A 19,073-nucleotide genomic window follows, 5' to 3' on the forward strand; every position below is an offset into this window, starting at 1 on the left:
TGGAAAAGAGCCCACGCAGAGGCCTGCCAGATGGCGCCTTGATGCTGACATTCAGCAACCTTGGAGCTGGTGTTCGGCAGATGCTACACGGTGGGAGCTGTATTGAATACAAAAATTGTAATGTACAAAGCAGGGGTGACCAGAGACCCAATTTAGGTGACTAGCCGATTGACAGTGATGAGGAAGAGACACTCAACACACAAAGCCCTGTGAAATGCCATTTTCTTGGAACTTCTGGGAGCCGATTGAACTCTTAATAACCAGCGGTATAAAAATTAGCAACAGGACCCCAAGAGCCCCATCATTGAGGGAACATAAAATGCGATGACATCAAGTGGCTGCAGGTTACTGCTGCCAATCTAAGCAAATAGTCAGTTGAGGATTCTCTCTTCCAGAAACCACACTGATAGGGGGGCAAAAGGCCTCAAGATTAGAGAACACAGCATAATCTGCAGGCAACCATCCTTTCAAGCAGCTCAAAGAGTATGATGGTCATGCTAATTGGCCAGTAACTGTTGAGAAAGGATCTGTTCTTGCCTGGCTTATGAATTAGGCAAACAACTGAAGATAATCATCTGATTACAAATTGAAAAAAGGTCTCTGGCTGTGTTGTGTGACAAGGCAAGATCCTGATTCAGCTGGGTGAGTGAAACACAAGGGGATGTCTTCAACTTATCACTTCTGCAGTAAATGGTAGCTGGATAAGAAGAGGACGCTGTTCCAAAGGTGTTGCAAGGTGTCTGCAAGAACCAATGAAATGGTATGAAGACCACCCTGTAGAACAAGACCCAGAACAGCTGTTGACTGTTGGCGGTCAAATCACTATGGAGCTTTGCCCACACCTGAAATGAAGAGGCGCATGTCCCCCAGTGAAGAGAAAGTGCTCCCAGCATTCCTTCTTATTGCATCTGATATAGCAAGCCTTAGCATAAAGTCACTTAAAAGCAATAAAACTAGTTTCTGAAGGATGTCATCTGAACTGTTACAGGGCTAACTGGTGACCCTAAAAAGCTATTTGAACATCTTTGGTCCACCACAGCACAGGCCAACAGTGTGAGGGAGGGGGTGGGGGGCTGTAGAAATGGGAATAGAAGTTGCAGCAGTAGATGATACCGTCTGAGGTGCCTTGCACAGACAGGCTCATAAATACAATCCAACAGAGGCAGAAAATGTAACAGCAGAGGAATATAAAGACCAATCAGCTCTGCAGTGCCCCATGTGGTAGTCTGCATGACTGGCAGTGGCAAAAAAATGACAGGTTTAGTGGAAACTAGTCACTGTCACAAAGGTCATCACATAGTGACCAATGTAGCTGCCACAAAATTACGGGAAGAGACTGTCAGGTAGCTGAAAATGTGCTATGGGTAGCACTGAAGTGGGTTGGACAACCATCACTAGGAGGCACAGATCATGGTCGGTGAAAATCTGGTTAATAAAAAGCCCCTTACAGCCTAAGTGGTACTTCCACCACAGGGGGCAGTGTGCACTGAAGTCCCCAAGTAGGAGAAAATGGGGGGGGGGGGGGGGGGTAGTTATTAGATTTATGGGGTCAATTCAACACAAGTGGCTTGCTTGGAGGTAGGTATCATTACAAATGGGAATTGCTGATGCTGTTTGCACCCCCAACTACTATTACCTCCAAGGAGCTGAAAAGGGGAATTCATTCACTGACATCTGTATGAACAAGAGTACAGAACCCTCCAAATGCCCTCTTGGGACCAGCATGGTTCCAAAAGAATGCACAATAACCATGGAGCATTGGAGAATGGTCATCATTGAAGTGCATTTATTTGATAACAATCCAAACTGCAGAAGAGGAAATAATATGATGTTGTTCCAGCAGGTGACAGTAGTATCCATTAAAATTTCACTGAATGATCATGTGACTGTTGACCAGGAGGACTGGTTATGCCACAGGATCAGAGTCTGTAACTAGTGGGGATGGAACCACATCCAAAAAATCGGCTCAGAATCAGACTGCAATGGGGATCTGGTACATCCAGGGATGCATCATCATCATCATCATCATCATCATCATCATCATCATCTTCTTCTTCTTCTTCTTCTTCTTCTTCTCCTCCTCCTCCTCCTCCTCCTCCTCCTCCATTTGTTAAACAGGGTATCCACACTGAGCACAAGAACAGAAAAGAGCTGACAGCTCTGGGGGCTCATTCACCCATTGTTTAGCGTCAAGCCTCCAGTTGAGGAGTTGCCGGGGAGAGCTCCCAAGGCGCAGCCCTATAACTAGTCCAGTAGATGCCAAAGAAAAATGATTCTCCAGCCGGGTGCAGAAAGCGATTCCCAAAGAATGTACTGCAGGAACCACAGGAAAGGAGAGATGTGGGAGATCTGGTTTGGGGAATGTAGGGGTAATGGGGAGGGAGCCAATGGTTGCGATGTTAGCCTGACTGATAGTCATATCCACAGGATGTGTGTGTTTATATTGCTTCTGGGTCTCAGCAAACACTAGATGGTCAATATATTTGTACTCCTGGTCAATATATTTGTACTTCTGTTCCTACTGGGTGAACTGGCAAGATGAAGGGTGATGTTCTGCACATTTGGAAAAAAAAGTGACTGTTCACAAGGATTGTGTTTGTGGAATGATTGTCTACAGCTGCCACACTGTGGGCCCCCCATATAGTGGGATGACGTATGCCCAAAGTGCAAACATCTGATTTATCTCACAGATGGTGGACCATACCTTTTCACACCACACCTGTACACTATGACCTTAACTTTCTACAGGACTTTCCCTCCTAAGGCTGAGATAAAGCTACCTTGGTGGGAGACAATGGGAAGAGACATTAAAGGTAGCTGAAATTTATTTCTTTTGTAGAGCAGGAGAAAATTAGCAACACACTTGCAACAGAAATAAGTCAATGAATCCTATTCTAAAACTGAACGTTCAGTTTATTTGATAGAGCCTGTGTACAATTGTACAGGAAAAGTTTAATCAGATCTTTCCCTGAATGAGATCCTAGAGTTACAAAATGTTAAGTAAAAATATGAAGAAGCTTGTCATTTCACCAGTTTCTCTTTACTCCGTGTCACATCAACACTCATGCCTATATCTTACTTCATACATACTTCCCAAAATGTGTTAAATGACTGAATTTACATGCAGGTGCCACTACTACCCCATCCCCTCCTCCCCGTAACTGAATATTTACAAAGTATTTCATTGTTGATTGTGATCCACAGTTTTCATAAACTGTAGAAATGACTGGTCACACAGTAAAGGATAAATTAAACAGAAGCTTAAGATGTTACATGTCATTCCTACAATGCATATTTACAGTTAACACCAAATTATTAATGAATAATTATCGGCAGTTATGCAGAGGTTGCTGTTATTTTAATTAATACTGCCCACTTGAAAGATAAAGTTCTTTCTTACCTTGTTTGTAAGACACTGGCGGAAGTCTGATGGCATATCACTCACTGACACTCTGTCATGTGGCCTTTTTGGTCCACTAACTGAAGACACTACAGTACCCAAATCCAAAGTCACAACCTCAGAGAAAACAGGGTCTTGGGATGGGTCAGAGTAATTACGAAACATTTTCACACGCTTCAAATACTCTTCAATGATTTTAACTTTTTCCTCTGAGCGATCTGGAAAAATAGTTATGCAGGTAATGGCAGAGCACAATATATGGCATTACAATTAGTAAATTACTAGGAAAGCTATGTTATATTTTCTCTCTTAAGGCCTATAATGGAAGTAAAAGCAATTAGATAAACTATTTATAATACTGCAACAGGTCAGCGGGCATATCAGTCATTAGCTTCCAAAATGTTTTCTTCATTAGAAGTAGGGGAGGGGGTAGTGGGGGAAGTGGAGTAGGCAGCAACAGAAATACAAGGGTGGTTTGAAAAGTTCTCAGAATCACCACGAGAGTCAGTGTTACTGCAATGAGATGTTCACATGACAGTCATGGGGCTGTTGCCTGTAAACATGTGCCATGTCAGTGTTCTTAGAAGAGAGCTTCAGCAAAAACATGGCTCTGTTGTTGTTGTTGTTGTTGTTGTTGTTGCATAGTGATTTGCAAAGATGGAGAGGGGGTGGGGGGGGGGGGGGGAGATAAAGATTTGAGCAGTGATTAAGTACTTCATAAAGAAAGGTATGAAAGCAAAGGACATTCATGTGAATTTCCAGAATACACTGGGGGTGGGGGGCTCTGCTCCTTCATATTCAACTGTTACAAAATGGACAAATGAATTTAAATTCGGTCAGGAGAGCTTAAATGATTATCCGCACAGTGGTCAACCAAGATGTGTCACTACTCCAGAAATCATTGCAAAAGTGCACAAAATGGTCATGGAGGATTGTCAACAAAGTACGTGAAATTGCTCATGCTTCCCAGGTGTAATCTGAAAGGGTATATCACATTTTAACTGAAGAATTAGATATGAAAAAATTATCTGCAAGATGGGTGCCACAACTATTGATGCTGGAGCAAATAGCAAGAGAATGGAAAAAACACGAACTCAGGTATGAATGTCGTCACACCAACCTTACCCACCTGATATGGCTCTGTCAGACTTCCATCTCTTACCAAAGCTGAAAATTTTTCTGGGTGGACAAAGATTCACTTCAAACACAGAATTGATTGCTGGAGTTATTTTGCAAGCCTGGTGGAAACTCATTTTCGAGATGGGATCAAGCCACTGGAACATCATTGGACCAAGTACTTTAATCAAGGAGACTACAGTGAAAAGTAAAAAAAAAGTTTCAGTGATGTAAGTACTTTTTTTCCTAGAACTTTTCAAACCACCCATGTAAATTTATGAATTCTGTCATCTCCTAAATCAAGAGGTGGTTTTGGAAAATTAAATAGTGAAGGCAATAGACAAAAAGACAAAGCCTGGTATAGAAATCCTTGGATATCACAGAAGATATTGAATTTAATTGAGGAAAGGAGAAAATGAAACTGCTGCAAATGAAGAAGGTAAAACAGAAAACAAATATCTAAAAATGAGTTACACTAAGTGCAAAATGGCTCAGCTGGAATGGCTAGAGAGCAAACGTAGGTATAGAGAAGCATCTATAACTAAAGATAGATACCAGCTACAGGGAAACTGAAGATGCATTTTGGAGAAAATGGAAGCAGCTGTATGAATATCAGAAGTACCAGTATTAAGCTAAGAAGGTAGAGCTGAGAGGTGGAATGAATATATGGATAGGCTACACAGGGAAATGAACTTTAAGGCAATATTATAGAAAGAGGAAATATATGAAAGGACACATTCAGAGACAAGGAGTCACCTATTTAATATTGGAGCAAAGTGGGGGAGTGGGTGAGGGGGGCGGGGGGGTCAAAGAGAAGAGTACTATCAGCTGGTTCATATGATGTGGGTTTCAATAATCACAGACTGATTAGTTTTTCCACAGGACAGATTAGGATGGTGAGCTGCATCAAATGATTCTTCAGACTGAAGATGAGAACCACCTACAAATTAGGTCATTTTCCATATTTTCGTGATAACAGTAAGCAGTAAGAAATAGACTTATTTTTTGAACAATGCCAAATTGCAGATTTCCTGTACTACAAAATTGAGATTAAGCTATTTACTGTTTTTGATTCACTTATATGTAAAGCTGGTGGCTTAAAATACTTTCATACTACACTGATTGATTAAAAAACTATAAAATTACTTACTTGTTTGCTGCAAGTAGGCTAAGCTCATATTGTCGACAGGAAAAAATCCTACAGTGGCACCATATTCTGGACACATATTGCTGATAGTTGCACGGTCAGCAACAGATAATTCACTAACACCAGGTCCAAAAAATTCTACAAACTTTCCGACTACTCCTATTTGCCTCAGGTGCTGTAAGAAAAAAAATACTTTAAACCTATAGAAAGCACCAGTATGTACAATAATTTTGAACAACGAAGCTAAAGATAAATAATTTGTAGTGGAAACTAAGAAACTAAATGATCAAAGAATGTGTGGAAATTCAACTGTTTGCAATGATAGGCTTTCAACCCTGGTCACCGCTACATTCCCCTCCCCCCCCCCCCCCCCCCCCCCCCAATCCCCCACACCTTTTAGTAGTAATACAATTAGTAGTAGTAGTAGTAGTAGTAGTAGTAGTAGTAGTAGTAGTGGTGGTGGTGGTGGTGGTGGTGGTGTGCAACAAATGGCACTATCCACTCATGCCTTACAGTCGAACTCTAAAGCTGTTTCTCGATGCTGTGAGACTAGCGCCTATGGGCCAAATGAAATGCCAATAGGTTTGGTCTGACCAATGGTGAGTATGTTAGCAAATGATGAACTTTTACCTACATAAGGAGTAGAAAGTCTTTCAAATTGTACTCTAATCATTAGGCAGTGAACAGTATTACAGAAGTGTTTCTGCCACCAATTCATTTCCGTGAAAGTAGTTTCACCAACACGTTTTGAACGCTTAAGAAACAGTGGCTTCTTCCCATATACCAGGGAGGATCAGAAGTAAAGCATAATAATTTCTTTGTCTCTGGTATTGCGGCTGGACTGTTGAAATTTCATGACAATGTACTTTCAAGTTTGTGCTACGCAGAAAATTTTGTTTTCACATGCAGTTCTAATGAGATGCCCAAACCACAAAACAAATATGGTGTTCACCCTCATCAATTTGTGAAGCGCAGTTCAATATTTGTGAGCCAACTGGCATAAACTGAGTGAAATTAATTCACAGGACATGTATGGGGATGACTGTATAGGTCATTGCAATGTCTCCAGGTGGTGTGGATTCTTCCAAGAGGGCCGCATGAACCTTAGTTATTTCATCATGTTCCAGGTGGCCAGCAGCAGTTGCAACCCCGCAGAACACCAGAGCCACTGAGGCAGCAATTTTGAACGACCAGCATGTGAAACTGGGTGCCTAGGAACCTGACGGGCAACTACAAGTGCCAGCGAACGATAAGTTTGGATCACTTAATGCATTAAGCCACAGAAGGGCACGACTTCCTGAAATGAATCATCACTGGTGATGAGTCGTGGGCGTACCACTACAAGCTCAAAACAGAGCAGCCCTCTACGGAGTGGAAATGTACTAGTTCCACAGTATGAAAAGCATGAAACTGACTCAATGTGCTAGGAAAGTGCTTGTGACACTGTTCTAGGTATTCATGTAATGTTACTGGTGGACTTTTGAAGAACACGGGACCAGTGTGTATGCTGGAGCATCCATTAAAACTTTAAGATGGTCATGTCCTTCTAACATACACTGCTGATGGTGTCAGACTTCTTAATGACAATGCTTCTTTTCATGAGAAAACTGTCAAATTTTCTGCGGTAGGTGCTCCAGCATATGTCATACAGTCCAGACCTTGCACCATCAGACTCTCATCTGTGTGCTTCAATGAAGAAATTCCTGACGAGCAAACACTGATAGATGTGGAAGGTATATCAGCAGTTCGCAGATGGCTACACTCTAACCAAAAGGACTTCTTCGAACATGGCATATTGGAACTGGTACCACAATGGGAGAAATGTGTTGAAAACATTGGTGACTATGTACAAAAGTAGATAAAAGATGTAAGTTCAGTACCTTAAATGTATTCACAATTGCTAATATGGACAACAAAATCAGGTTTAGAAGGGAATGATGACAATGAAAATTTGTGCCAGACCAGCACTCTAACTTAAGTTTCCCACTTATCACGAGCAATTGCCTTAAGACTTGGCTATCCATGCACTACTCATGGCCAGACTCAAACTTCCACATGCTGTCAAGAATGTGTCTACTCCTTGTTCTCTTACATCCACCATGTATATTCCCATAAAGAAGACAGAAGACCTTTAACTTTAAAAGTCACTTGCTTGGTTTTAGCAGATAAATACAATTGCAGTGCCTGTTTTATTTTGATTTACGATGCAAAGTTCCTTTGGACACGTGTGCCTGTCCAAAGGAATAGGCATTGCGGTGACTAAATCCATTACAAAATACATTAAAGCTAGTCACACCTGCAGATATGGACTCTCACCAGCTGTAGTCCAGGACTAGGACTAACCAGGATTTCCTGCTTTCTGGAGAAACTTTGCATAGTAATTCTGAATAACGCAAGTTCATTCATGACTTTCTTTTTGTTAGCTATTAAACTTTGAGGTAACAATCTTCCCTCATAAGTATAAAGCCAAAAGGTGTCAATAAGAATATTTGATAATCTTCTGAAGCTAATTTCAAAGTACTTTGGATCAAGTAAGGTAACTTTATTGTAGACAAACCTTTGTTATAGTCAACACCAAATCTGTTGATGTTGCATACTGATTTAACTTTCCTTCTATTTTGTAACCCACCACTTGGGGCAACAACATAGTTATTGCTTGACCCAGCATGACTGCTTCAGCTTCAATACCTGTAGAAACAAATTAAAGTGAATTAGAACACATGGTAGATCATAATTTTTTCACAATGACTGACAAAACAAGTTAAACTTACTAGAAATTCTTTGGCTGCTCAGATGTTCTTCCTATATGCCGAGCTGAGTACTATGTTGTCATTGCACAATGCGTCCACCTGAGCTAAGTAGCCTGAATATGGGTTTCTGCCTGGGCTAGGACAATGATGATGATGATGATTTGTTAAGGGCAACACCAACACCCAGGCCCCGGGCACAGAAAAACCCAATCTGGCAGGGAATCGAATCCGGGACCCTGTGATCCAAAGGCAGCAATGCTAGCCACAAAACCACGAGCTGTGGACACCTACCTCGCCTTGTATTGAATACCTTTAAAGCACTTTATGCAACATCTCCTTCTGTTACTAATTGGTCCTTACACCTTGTAGGCATAAAAATTGGATTCAGAATGTGAAGCTTCTCTATGAATTTATGGTTTTTACAACTACTCTAAAGGTAACTCTTCAACAGTTTCTAATCTGATTTTGGTAATAAATTCCAAAAGTTAATGTCTCTTTCAAATTCTACATATCTGAAAGAACTTTTAATTAAATCACATGTTGAAACATGATACTATGGTGTTACACCTCCTGATGTAGATAGCTTAGGATTGCTGTTGACCTGCCTGGAAGCAGCAATTCAAAATGCTTTCCTTTGTATGTAATACCTGATCAGTGTATTCTTGAATTTGAAAATGCCTATGATACTACTTGGAGGAATGGACTTCTCGATAGTGTTGCTTATTCGTAGATGCCTTCTCCAGCTCCTGTACATTCTCCAGCCCTGCAAACAGCTGCTCGACAACTGCATTTGGCACTCAGCCAATTATAGAATGGGTTAACACCACAGGTTTCAAGTTCTCTTTGGAGAAAATTGTTGATTCTAATTGCTGTTACTCCCTTTTTTAATTTACTTGTTTTAAAACTGGGGGATACAACTCTCACTTTTAAGGAAAAGGTGAAATAGGTGGCCCTCACTTTTGATGAGCAACAAATGTGGATGCCACTCCTTAAAGACCTGAAATCACGATGCCTCAAGGCTTTAAATATTCTAGAGTGTGTAAGTCATAGGTGTTTAGGAGCAGACAAGGCACATCTGCTGCAATTTTATAAAACCCTCAAACAGCCCAGCTTGAATACCACACACATCGATCAGCAAGGCCTTTCTACTTCAAAATGATGGATGTGGTTCACCATGAGTGTTAGACTGTCAACTCTAGCTTATCCAATAAGTCTGGTTTCTAGATTATGTGCAGAGGCTGGTGAGCCTCCGCTGTCTATTCAATATTTTCTCAAGGTACACCAAGTACTCTGGGTTCTGTCTGTTTCAAAGTCATCAGCACTGGCAACCACTGCCTAATAGTGGAGAACAAGGCCATTTGGGATCTGGGCAAAGGAGAGCCTTGAGACATTACATGTGGATGGAATTAAGGTTGAAAGCCAGACATGGAGTAGGGAAGTGTCTGGCTACTAAAGACACTCAGGTTATCCACCCAATTTTATTAGAGTTTACACTGATAGATCTAAAGTCATCCTCACATGGGGCACGATAGCTAACTTTGACATGGAGCTGTGGGTTTGGGGGGGGGGGGGGGGGGGGGAGACAGGCAACAGTGCAGTCGTTGCCATAATGCAGAAATGAAACAATTTATATGATCTCACACAGGGCATGATGATAGGCTTTCAGGCCATGGGTGGAAGCACTTCCAAAATGGGTAATTCTGTAAACGGTTCACACCGTGAACAGCAAAATGGTGCTATCCAAAACATGCACCAAAGTAACTGGTGCACCATGGGCGATAGACAACAGGAGTGAACAATGGCTGTGGAGATGTTTATGGAGAAACAGGTGTGCAACATATCAACCAAATCAACCAGGGGGTTACCAACAGTGTCTCGTCGATGGGGCCTCTACAGCATGCGCCTGGTTGATGCAACCATGTTAACTGCTGTTCATTGGTGATGAAGACCAGAATTACACCTAAATATCAGAACTGGACATACACTACGTGGTGACAGGTGTCCTCTTCAGAAAAATCACATTTTATGCACCATCAGATACATGGCCACTGGAATATACAGTGTGAATCACTTGAAATCAAACAGCCTGCCACAACTGTTGGAAGGATCCAGGCTGGATGATCAAGCATTATGGTTTTGAGAACATTTTAATCATTCTGGAAGGGACATAGGATCAATACAATTATGCATTTATGATTGGTGACCATATCCATCCCTAAATGGAATTTGGTTTTCTTAGGCACAATGGCCTTTGCCAGCAGGACAATGCAATGTGCCCCACAGCTCACAGTGTATGTGTATGGTTCGAAGAGGACAAGGACGAGTTTACCGCAGCTGTTCCATTCCCATGTGGACAGGCAATCACCAATGTGACCCAGAAATGATGTGTTAGTATGATGCTGTCAATGAAACCTTTCGTGTGACTGTGGCTTACCTACTTTCAAAAATGATGCGCTGAGGAAATGGCTCTTCCAATGCCATAAGTAAGTTGTTCCCCCTTATCACGTGGCTTCATCTTATGGTAGGAGTGTGTCAAAGATGTGCAACACAGCTTTCAATACTGGATTTTTAACTGTGTGTTTTTTGTATGACCTGAGAGCAGACCTACATATCTCACAGAACCTGCCCTCTATTTTAGATGACAAAAATGAGAGGTTTGTGTTTTAAGGTTGTGTGTATGATCAGGGCTTCTTCCCGAAACATTTGGTTTGAGACTTTAGTGTATTGCAGAAGTTCTTTGATCACCCAATCATTTCTAAGTAATCTGGCCCTTTTTTGAAAGTATCTGTGCTGCTATTTTATACAATTACTTCAGGTGTTTTATCTGAATTTTATGAAAGATCTTCCAAGAATCTCTTGATGTCAGTGTCGTGTTTTAAAATCATGTATGTTTGTACTGTTTGTTTTAACTTTTTTAATTAGATTTTTCACCTATTTCTTCTGTGCAACGGCACTAATGACCTGACTTTTTAAGTGTCCTAAACTACGAAATTCTAACAGCAGTCAAGGTCTAAATTCAAATTGATGATTAATTTTAGTCTTCAGAGATACACTATAAAATCTCACGAGAAATGAGACTGATTTCCAAGCAGTTTAGGCAATTTGTGTAAACCTGTCACTGAACTTTATGTTACCAAGAGATTTCTGAGTCTTTTAATGTACACATACGTGGGTCATAAAAACTGCATATTGCTGAGAATATATCCCAACATTTTTATATGACAACATAGCAGCAATACAAATTGCAGCCAATATACTACAACCTTACCAGCCACTATTGCCCAGTAATGTCTAGGGTAATACCTTTTTGGACTAGAAGTGTTGAAGGGGCCACAGTACTGCCACTAAATGCATGGATAGGAGCTAATGGAAGTGACTGGAGGTCTGCTGCTTTTAAATCATACCAGGAATAAAACGAGAAATAAAGAGAGACTTTTGGATATATGCTCTGTTTTAAGTAAGTGGAATGCTTAAAAAGATGTAACTCCTGAACTGGTACTTGATACATATCTTTTATGGAATGTAGAAACAATTTTGAGTATATTGTACAAGCAATTGATCCAAGATGGCTGAAACCAATAGAATAAAAGAAACTGTAAACCAGTTGTAACCTGACTGGCAATCACTCTTCAGTTTTTAGCAGCTCTTGATTCATACAGAAGTTTAATGTACCACCAGAGTCCACTACACATAAGCCTCTTGGTACACTAAGTATGAAGTGCTATGATAACACTTAAGGATTTCACTATGGTAAGTCTGAAATAAGAGTACATTTTATTTATATTGTTGGACACCAAAATAGCAAGGGAATGAGAGAGAGAACATTCTTGTGAAGCCAAGATAACAAGGGAATGGAAGAGAGAAGATTCTTCTAGAGGCCTACAGCCTGGCATTACTCAAGTGCACGGAACTATCACCACGAGCTAGTCACTAGACATAAACATCTCGAAACGATCAGTCAGTTACAAAAACTATGATATCAACACCTGCCTCTGTTTTTCTCATAACATTATGTAGCAGGTAATAAGTAGGCTGCTACAACACCTATCACATGTCTGAAAAAGCTGTTGTGGTGTTGTTGTTGTTGTGGTCTTCAGTCCTGAGACTGGTTTGATGCATATCTCCATGCAACTCTATCCTGTCCAAGCTTCTTCATCTCCCAATACCTACTGCAATCTACATCCTTCTGAATCTGCTTAGTGTATTCATCTCTTGGTCTCCCTCTACGATTTTTACCCTCCACGTTGCCCTCCAATGCTAAATTTATGATCCTTTGATGCCTCAGAACATGTCCTACCAACTGGTCCCTTCTTCTTGTCAAGTTGTACCACAAACTCCCCTTCTCCCCAATCCTATTCAACACCTCCTCATTAGTTACATGATCTACCCATCTAATCTTCAGCATTCTTCTGTAGCACCACATTTCGAAAGCTTCTATTCTCTTCTTGTCTAAACTATTTATTGTCCATGATTCACTTCCATACAAGGCTACACTCCATACAAATACTTTCAGAAATGACTTCCTGACACTTAAATCAATACTCAATGTTCACAAATTTCTCTTCTACAGAAACACTTTCCTTGCCATTGCCAGTCTACATTTTATATCCTCTCTACATCGACCATCATCAGTTATTTTGCTCCACAAATAGCAAAACTCCTTTACTACTTGAAGTGTCTCATTTCCTAATCTAATTTCCTCAGCATCACCCGAGTTAACTCGACTACATTCCATTATCCTCGTTTTGCTTTTGTTGATGTTCATCTTATATCCTCCTTCCAAGACACTGTCCATTCCATTCAACTGCTCTTCCAAGTCCTTTGCTATCTCTGACAGAATTACAATGTCATCGGAAAACCTCAAAGTTTTTATTTCTTCTCCGTGGATTTTAATACCTACTTCGAATTGTTCTTTTGTTTCCTTTACTGCTTGCTCAATATACAAATTGAATAACATCGGGGAGAGGCTACAACCCTGTCTTACTCCCTTCCCAACCACTGCTTCCCTTTCATGTCCCTCGACTCTTATTACTGCCATCTGGTTTCTGTACAAATTATAAATAGCCTTTCGCTCCCTGTATTTTAACCCTGCCACCTTCAGATTTTGTAAGAGGGTATTCCAGTCAACATTATCAAAAGCTTTCTCTAAGTCTACAAATGCTAGAAATGTAGGTTTGCCTTTCCTTAATCTTTCTTCTAAGATAAGTCGTAAGGTCAGTATTGCCTCACGCGTTCCAGTATTTCTACGGAATCCAAACTGATCTTCCCCAATGTCGGCTTCTACTAGTTTTTCCCTTCATCTGTAAAGAATTCATGTTAGTATTTTGCAACTGTGACTTATCAAACTGATTGTTCGGTAATTTTCACATCTGTCAACACCTGCTTTCTTTGGGATTGGAATTATTATATTCTTCTTGAAGTCTGAGGGTATTTCGCCTGTTTCATACATCTTGCTCACCAGATGGTAGAGTTTTGTCAGGACTGGCTCTCCCAAAGCCGACAGTAGTACCAATGGAATGTTGTCTACTCCGGGGGCCTTGTTTCGACTCAGGTCTTTCAGTGCTCTGTCAAACTCTTCAAGCAGTATCGTATCTTCCATTTCATCTTCATCCACATCCTTTTCCGTTTCCATAATATTGTCCTCAAGTACATCGCCCTTCTATAGACCCTCTATATACTCCTTCCACCTTTCTGCTTTCCCTTCTTTGCTTAGAACTGGGTTTCCATCCGAGCTCTTTATGTTCATGCAAGTGGTTCTCTTATCTCCAAAGGTCTCTAATTTTCCTGTAGGCAGTATCTATCTTACCCCTAGTGAGATAAGCCTCTACATCCTTACATTTGTCCTCTAGCCATCCCTGCTTAGCCATTTTGCACTTCCTGCCGATCTCATTTTTGAGACGTTTGTATTTCTTTTTGCCTGCTTCTTTTACTGCATTTTTATATTTTCTCCTTTCATCAATTAAATTCAATATTTCTTCTGTTACCCAAGGATTCCTAGCAGCCCTCGTCTTTTTACCTACTTTATCCTCTGCTGCCTTCACTACTTCATCCCTCAAAGTTACCCATTCTTCTTCTACTGTATTTCTTTCCCCCATTTCTTTCAATTGTTCCCTTATGCTCTCCCTGAAACTCTGTACAACCTCTGGTTCTTTCAGTTTATCCAGATCCCATCTCCTTAAATTTGCAGTTTCTTCAGTTTTAATCTACAGGTCATAACCAATAGATTGTGGTCAGAGTCCACATCTGTCCCTGTAAATGTCTTACAATTTAAAACCTGGTTCCTAAATCTCTGTCTTACCATTATACTATCTATCTGATACCTTTTAGTATCTCCAGGGTTCTTCCATGTATACAACCTTCTTTCATGATTCTTAAACCAAGTGTTAGCTATGATTAAATTGTGGTCTGTGCAAAATTCTACCAGGGGACTTCCTCTTTCATTTCTTAGCCCCAATCCATATTCACCTACTACGTTTCCTTCTCTTCCTTTTCCTACTGTCAAATTCCAGTCACCCATGACTATTAAATTTTCGTCTCCCTTCACTATCTGAATAATTTCTTTTATTTCATCATACATTTCTTCAATTTCTTCGTCATCTGCAGATCTAGTTGGCATATAAACTTGTACTACTGTAGTAGGTGTGGGCTTTGTATCTATCTCGGCCACAATAATGCGTTCACTATGCTGTTTGTAGTAGCTTACCCGCATTCCTATTTTCCTATTCATTACTAAAGCTACTCCTGCATTACCCCTATTTGATTTTGTTTTTATAACCCTGTAGTCACCTGACCAGAAGGCTTATTCCTCCTGCCACCGAACTTCACTAATTCCCACTATATGTAACTTTAACCTATCCATTTCCCTTTTTAAATTTTCTAACCTACCTGTCCGATTAAGGGATCGGGCATTCCACGTTCCAATCCATAGAACGCCAGTTTTCTTTCTTCTGATAACAGCATCCTCTTGAGTAGTCCCCGCCCGGAGATCTGAATGGGGGACTATTTTACCTCCGGAATATTTTACCCAAGAGGATGCCATCATCATTTAATCATACAGTAAAGCTGCATGCCCTCGGGAAAAATTACGGCTGTAGTTTCTCCTTGCTTTCAGCCGTTCGCAGTACCAGCACAGCAAAGTTGTTTTGGTTATTGTTACTAGGCCAGATCAGTCAATGATCCAGACTGTTGCCCCTGCAACTACTGAAAAGGCTGCTGCCCCTCTTCAGGAACCACGTGTTTGTCTGGCCTCTCAACAGATACCCCTCCGTTGTGGTTGTGCCTACGGTACAGCTATCTATATCTGTATCTGTATCTGTTGTGATAGTGAAACAAATTCATTAAGCCAATACAGCAAAACTGAAGACTGACAACGACTCGTAATGAGCAATTCTGTCACTATAAATGACATCATACAGTAAAGTGCTATAAATGCTCCACCCCACAAGCCTAGATGCAGTTGATCAGTAGGATTGATGGCATTTATGTCTTCGCATTCCATTATCTGATTGTCATCTTCTAACATCCTGTGTGAGATTGTTCCAATACTGTTCATACTCTCGCTCCCCTATGTGATGACCACAAATATGAAAACAAGGATAACTACAAACTAGCATCCAGTACTCAAGCCACCACTGCTCATAGTCCACAAGTCTACCATCACAGTTCCAGTTCATGGCACAATGGCATCATGACACTTGACATCGCTCTCCATCTGATGGGACAACACAGGCAGACCTGAGAGGAACCGAGGACTCTCAGGGCAGTGTGTGGGCCAAACACATACAGTACAATGTATGGTGTCTCTTGTAGCAGACCAACTGATGGGAAGTGCCAATTGGTGGGCAACATGCCTCAACTCAGTCACCAGCTTGTGCTTGGAACTGATGCAGTGATGCTTGGCAGCCCTAATTCTGCCTCTAGATGCAACATATTTCACTCTGAGAAATATAGGAAGTAATATTTAATCTTGTTTTATTGCAATGACACCACACACTTTGTTTTACCACTATCCTGATGAAATGGCACAGGTTTTCAATAAGCAAGAACGGAATACAAAAAAAAGTACTTACATCACTGAATTTTTTTAAAATTTTTCAATGTATTCTCCTTTACATTAACGCACTTGGTCCAACAATGTTCCAGTGCCTTGATCCCATCTATAAAATGAGTTTCCTCCAGGCCTGTAAAATAGCTGTCAACTCCAGCAATCAGTTCTTTGTTTGAAGTAAATCTTCGTCCAACAAGAAAAATTTTCAGTTTTGGGAAGAGATGGAAATCTGATGGAGCCATACCAGGTGAAGAAGGTGGGTGTGGCAACAATTCATAACTTAGTTCATGTAATTTTGTCATGTCCATTCTCATGTATTTTTGATCCAGTGCCAAGAGCCACAGCATCCATCCCGCAGATAATTTTTTCATATCTAATTCTTCAGTTTTAACATGATATGCCCTTTCAAATGATATCTGCCAAGCATGAGCAGTTTCACACACTTTCAATCTGTGATCCTCCACGATTATTTGGTGCACTTTTGCAATGATTTCTTGGCCGACCACTGTGCGCATCACCATCTAAGCTCTCCCGACCAAATTTAAATTCATTTTTCTGCGTTGCATCAGTTGAATATGAAGAAGCAGATTCCCCAGTGTATTCTCGAAATCTGCATGAATGTCCTTTGCTTTCATACCTGTCTTTATGAAGTACTTAATCACTAGTCAAACCTTTATTCCCCCCCCATCTTCGGAAATCACTACGCAGAAACAACAACAGAGCCACGTCACCGCTGCAGCTCTCTTCCAAGAGCACTGACGTGGCACATGTTTAAAGGCAACAGTCCAATGACTATCACATGAACAACTTGTTGCGCTAGCACTGACCTCTCATGGTGATTACGAGAACTTTTCAAACCGTCCTCGTAAAGCAGCTCACGAGACTGTGTTTCTGACCTTATCAGCAACAGCTTGACAACTGACCTTTTGTATACATTGATTGTATCCCAAAACTCTGATCAAAGATTAATTGAATTTATGAAATTTATAATTTTCTTGTTAGTCCACTTCTCAAAAAAAAAAAAAAAAAAAAAAAAACACTCACTCACACACACACACACACACACACACACACTAGACAAAACAGGTGGCTAGATGCACAAATTTTTAAAATTAGAACAAAAGTCAATTTTTTTCCACTTACATGCTTGACTGCAGCATTGTGGGTGAGAAAAGTAGGAAACAAAGATGACAGCAACAAGGAAGCATTTACATAGAAGGTAGGAGATTAAATATTGCCCTGCAATATGAAATTATCTCTACCTTTGGTAGGCAACACCAGCAACCTCTCCACAATATATCGACAAATACCTGCAGTACACATCAATATTAGTGGAAAATATGGTTTACTTAAATGCACCTTATGGGAAGATTCCTGTCACAGAGAGCTTGGCACTTAAAATTCCATCAACAGAATTTTGATGGGTGTAAGTCTATTGACAAAAACCCAATGAAATTTTCAAGAATTATTGTGCCAGTACAGCTTGTACACACATATGTAGAGAATGGCCTTTGAAGTGTGGCACTGTGATATGATATTTCCATTAAAAAATTAAAAAAAATATACAGACCCACCCACTGGTTTTTGCATTCTGAGTTACTTCAGTCATTCCAATATTTGAAAACAGTATTAACGAATGGGATTAATCGATATTTTCAAAATATCCTCCTCTAGTTTCCTTTGCTTCTTCCGAGTGTCAACAATGTATTGCTATTTTATCTCCACCTTTCACACAACTTGCATTATCTGAACATGAAACATTTTACAGGCGTTCAGAGATACCAACACAAACAACAGAGAGAGAGAATTCATTTTATACCTTACATTTTTTGTGTTAAATGTAATTGCATGAACCATTTTCTGTCACTCCTTCCGTATCTCTCTCTCGAACCATTTTCTGTCACTCCTTCTGTATATATATATATATATATATATATATATATATATATATATATATATATATATATATATATATCTCTATCTCATATTTGTGTACATTAACTCTTCATCCTTTCTGTATATCCCTTACCCAATGAAACCAAGATGTTGGCTGTTAAGAGTAAAAGAAGCTGGATCAATTTCATTGTAATTTTCCTATAGACATTTTTAAATTAAATGGTTATCCAATATGGTATCAATGAGTTTTCAGTATTCTGTGATTATTTTACATGCAGTTTTCTTTATCTGCTTAACTACGTTAAATGCAAAACCATCTCATATTTTACAGGTGTGCTACATACAGGAAGCAACAACCGTGTGCACATTCTGGTCAATATTGCTGACGTTAGTGATCATATGTGCACAACATGTGTTTGCTTGTGTTTTCCTTGCTGAACACAGCCTGGCCAAAATCTATAATGTGTAACAATCTTTTCGTTGTGGCTGTCCGAAATTCAACAGGGTCACCTTTATGCAGAGTGGCAATCTATCCTTTTTCCCAATATTGTTGATTTTTCAACTTGGGAGTTTCCATTGTTTGAACTCTGTATACAGGTAAACAATGTTTTTTGAAGAAATGAAAGAATTCCACGACAAGGAAAATATCAACTTGCCTTTTTCAGTTCTGTCCAGCTGCTTATTCAAAAGTAACAAGAATTTAGTTTTCATGTCTCT

At 40.2% G+C, this 19,073-nt stretch overlaps 1 protein-coding gene across 2 annotated transcripts in view; it reads right to left on the reverse strand.

The window, feature by feature from the left end:
- Positions 1-19,073, reverse strand: part of LOC126365941 (cytoplasmic aconitate hydratase-like) — a 357,848-nt gene that overhangs the window by 162,621 nt on the left and 176,154 nt on the right. For both annotated transcript variants that reach the window (XM_050008715.1, XM_050008716.1), the window contains exons 7-9: positions 8,221-8,351; positions 5,667-5,838; positions 3,401-3,618 (exon numbers count right to left, since the gene is read on the reverse strand). In XM_050008715.1, coding sequence (XP_049864672.1) covers positions 3,401-3,618; positions 5,667-5,838; positions 8,221-8,351 — 521 coding nt within the window. The remainder of the gene's footprint in view (positions 1-3,400; positions 3,619-5,666; positions 5,839-8,220; positions 8,352-19,073) is intronic.

The sequence above is a fragment of the Schistocerca gregaria genome, chromosome 4 (assembly GCF_023897955.1).
Source record: "Schistocerca gregaria isolate iqSchGreg1 chromosome 4, iqSchGreg1.2, whole genome shotgun sequence".
Classification (NCBI taxonomy): Eukaryota; Metazoa; Arthropoda; class Insecta; order Orthoptera; family Acrididae; genus Schistocerca; species Schistocerca gregaria.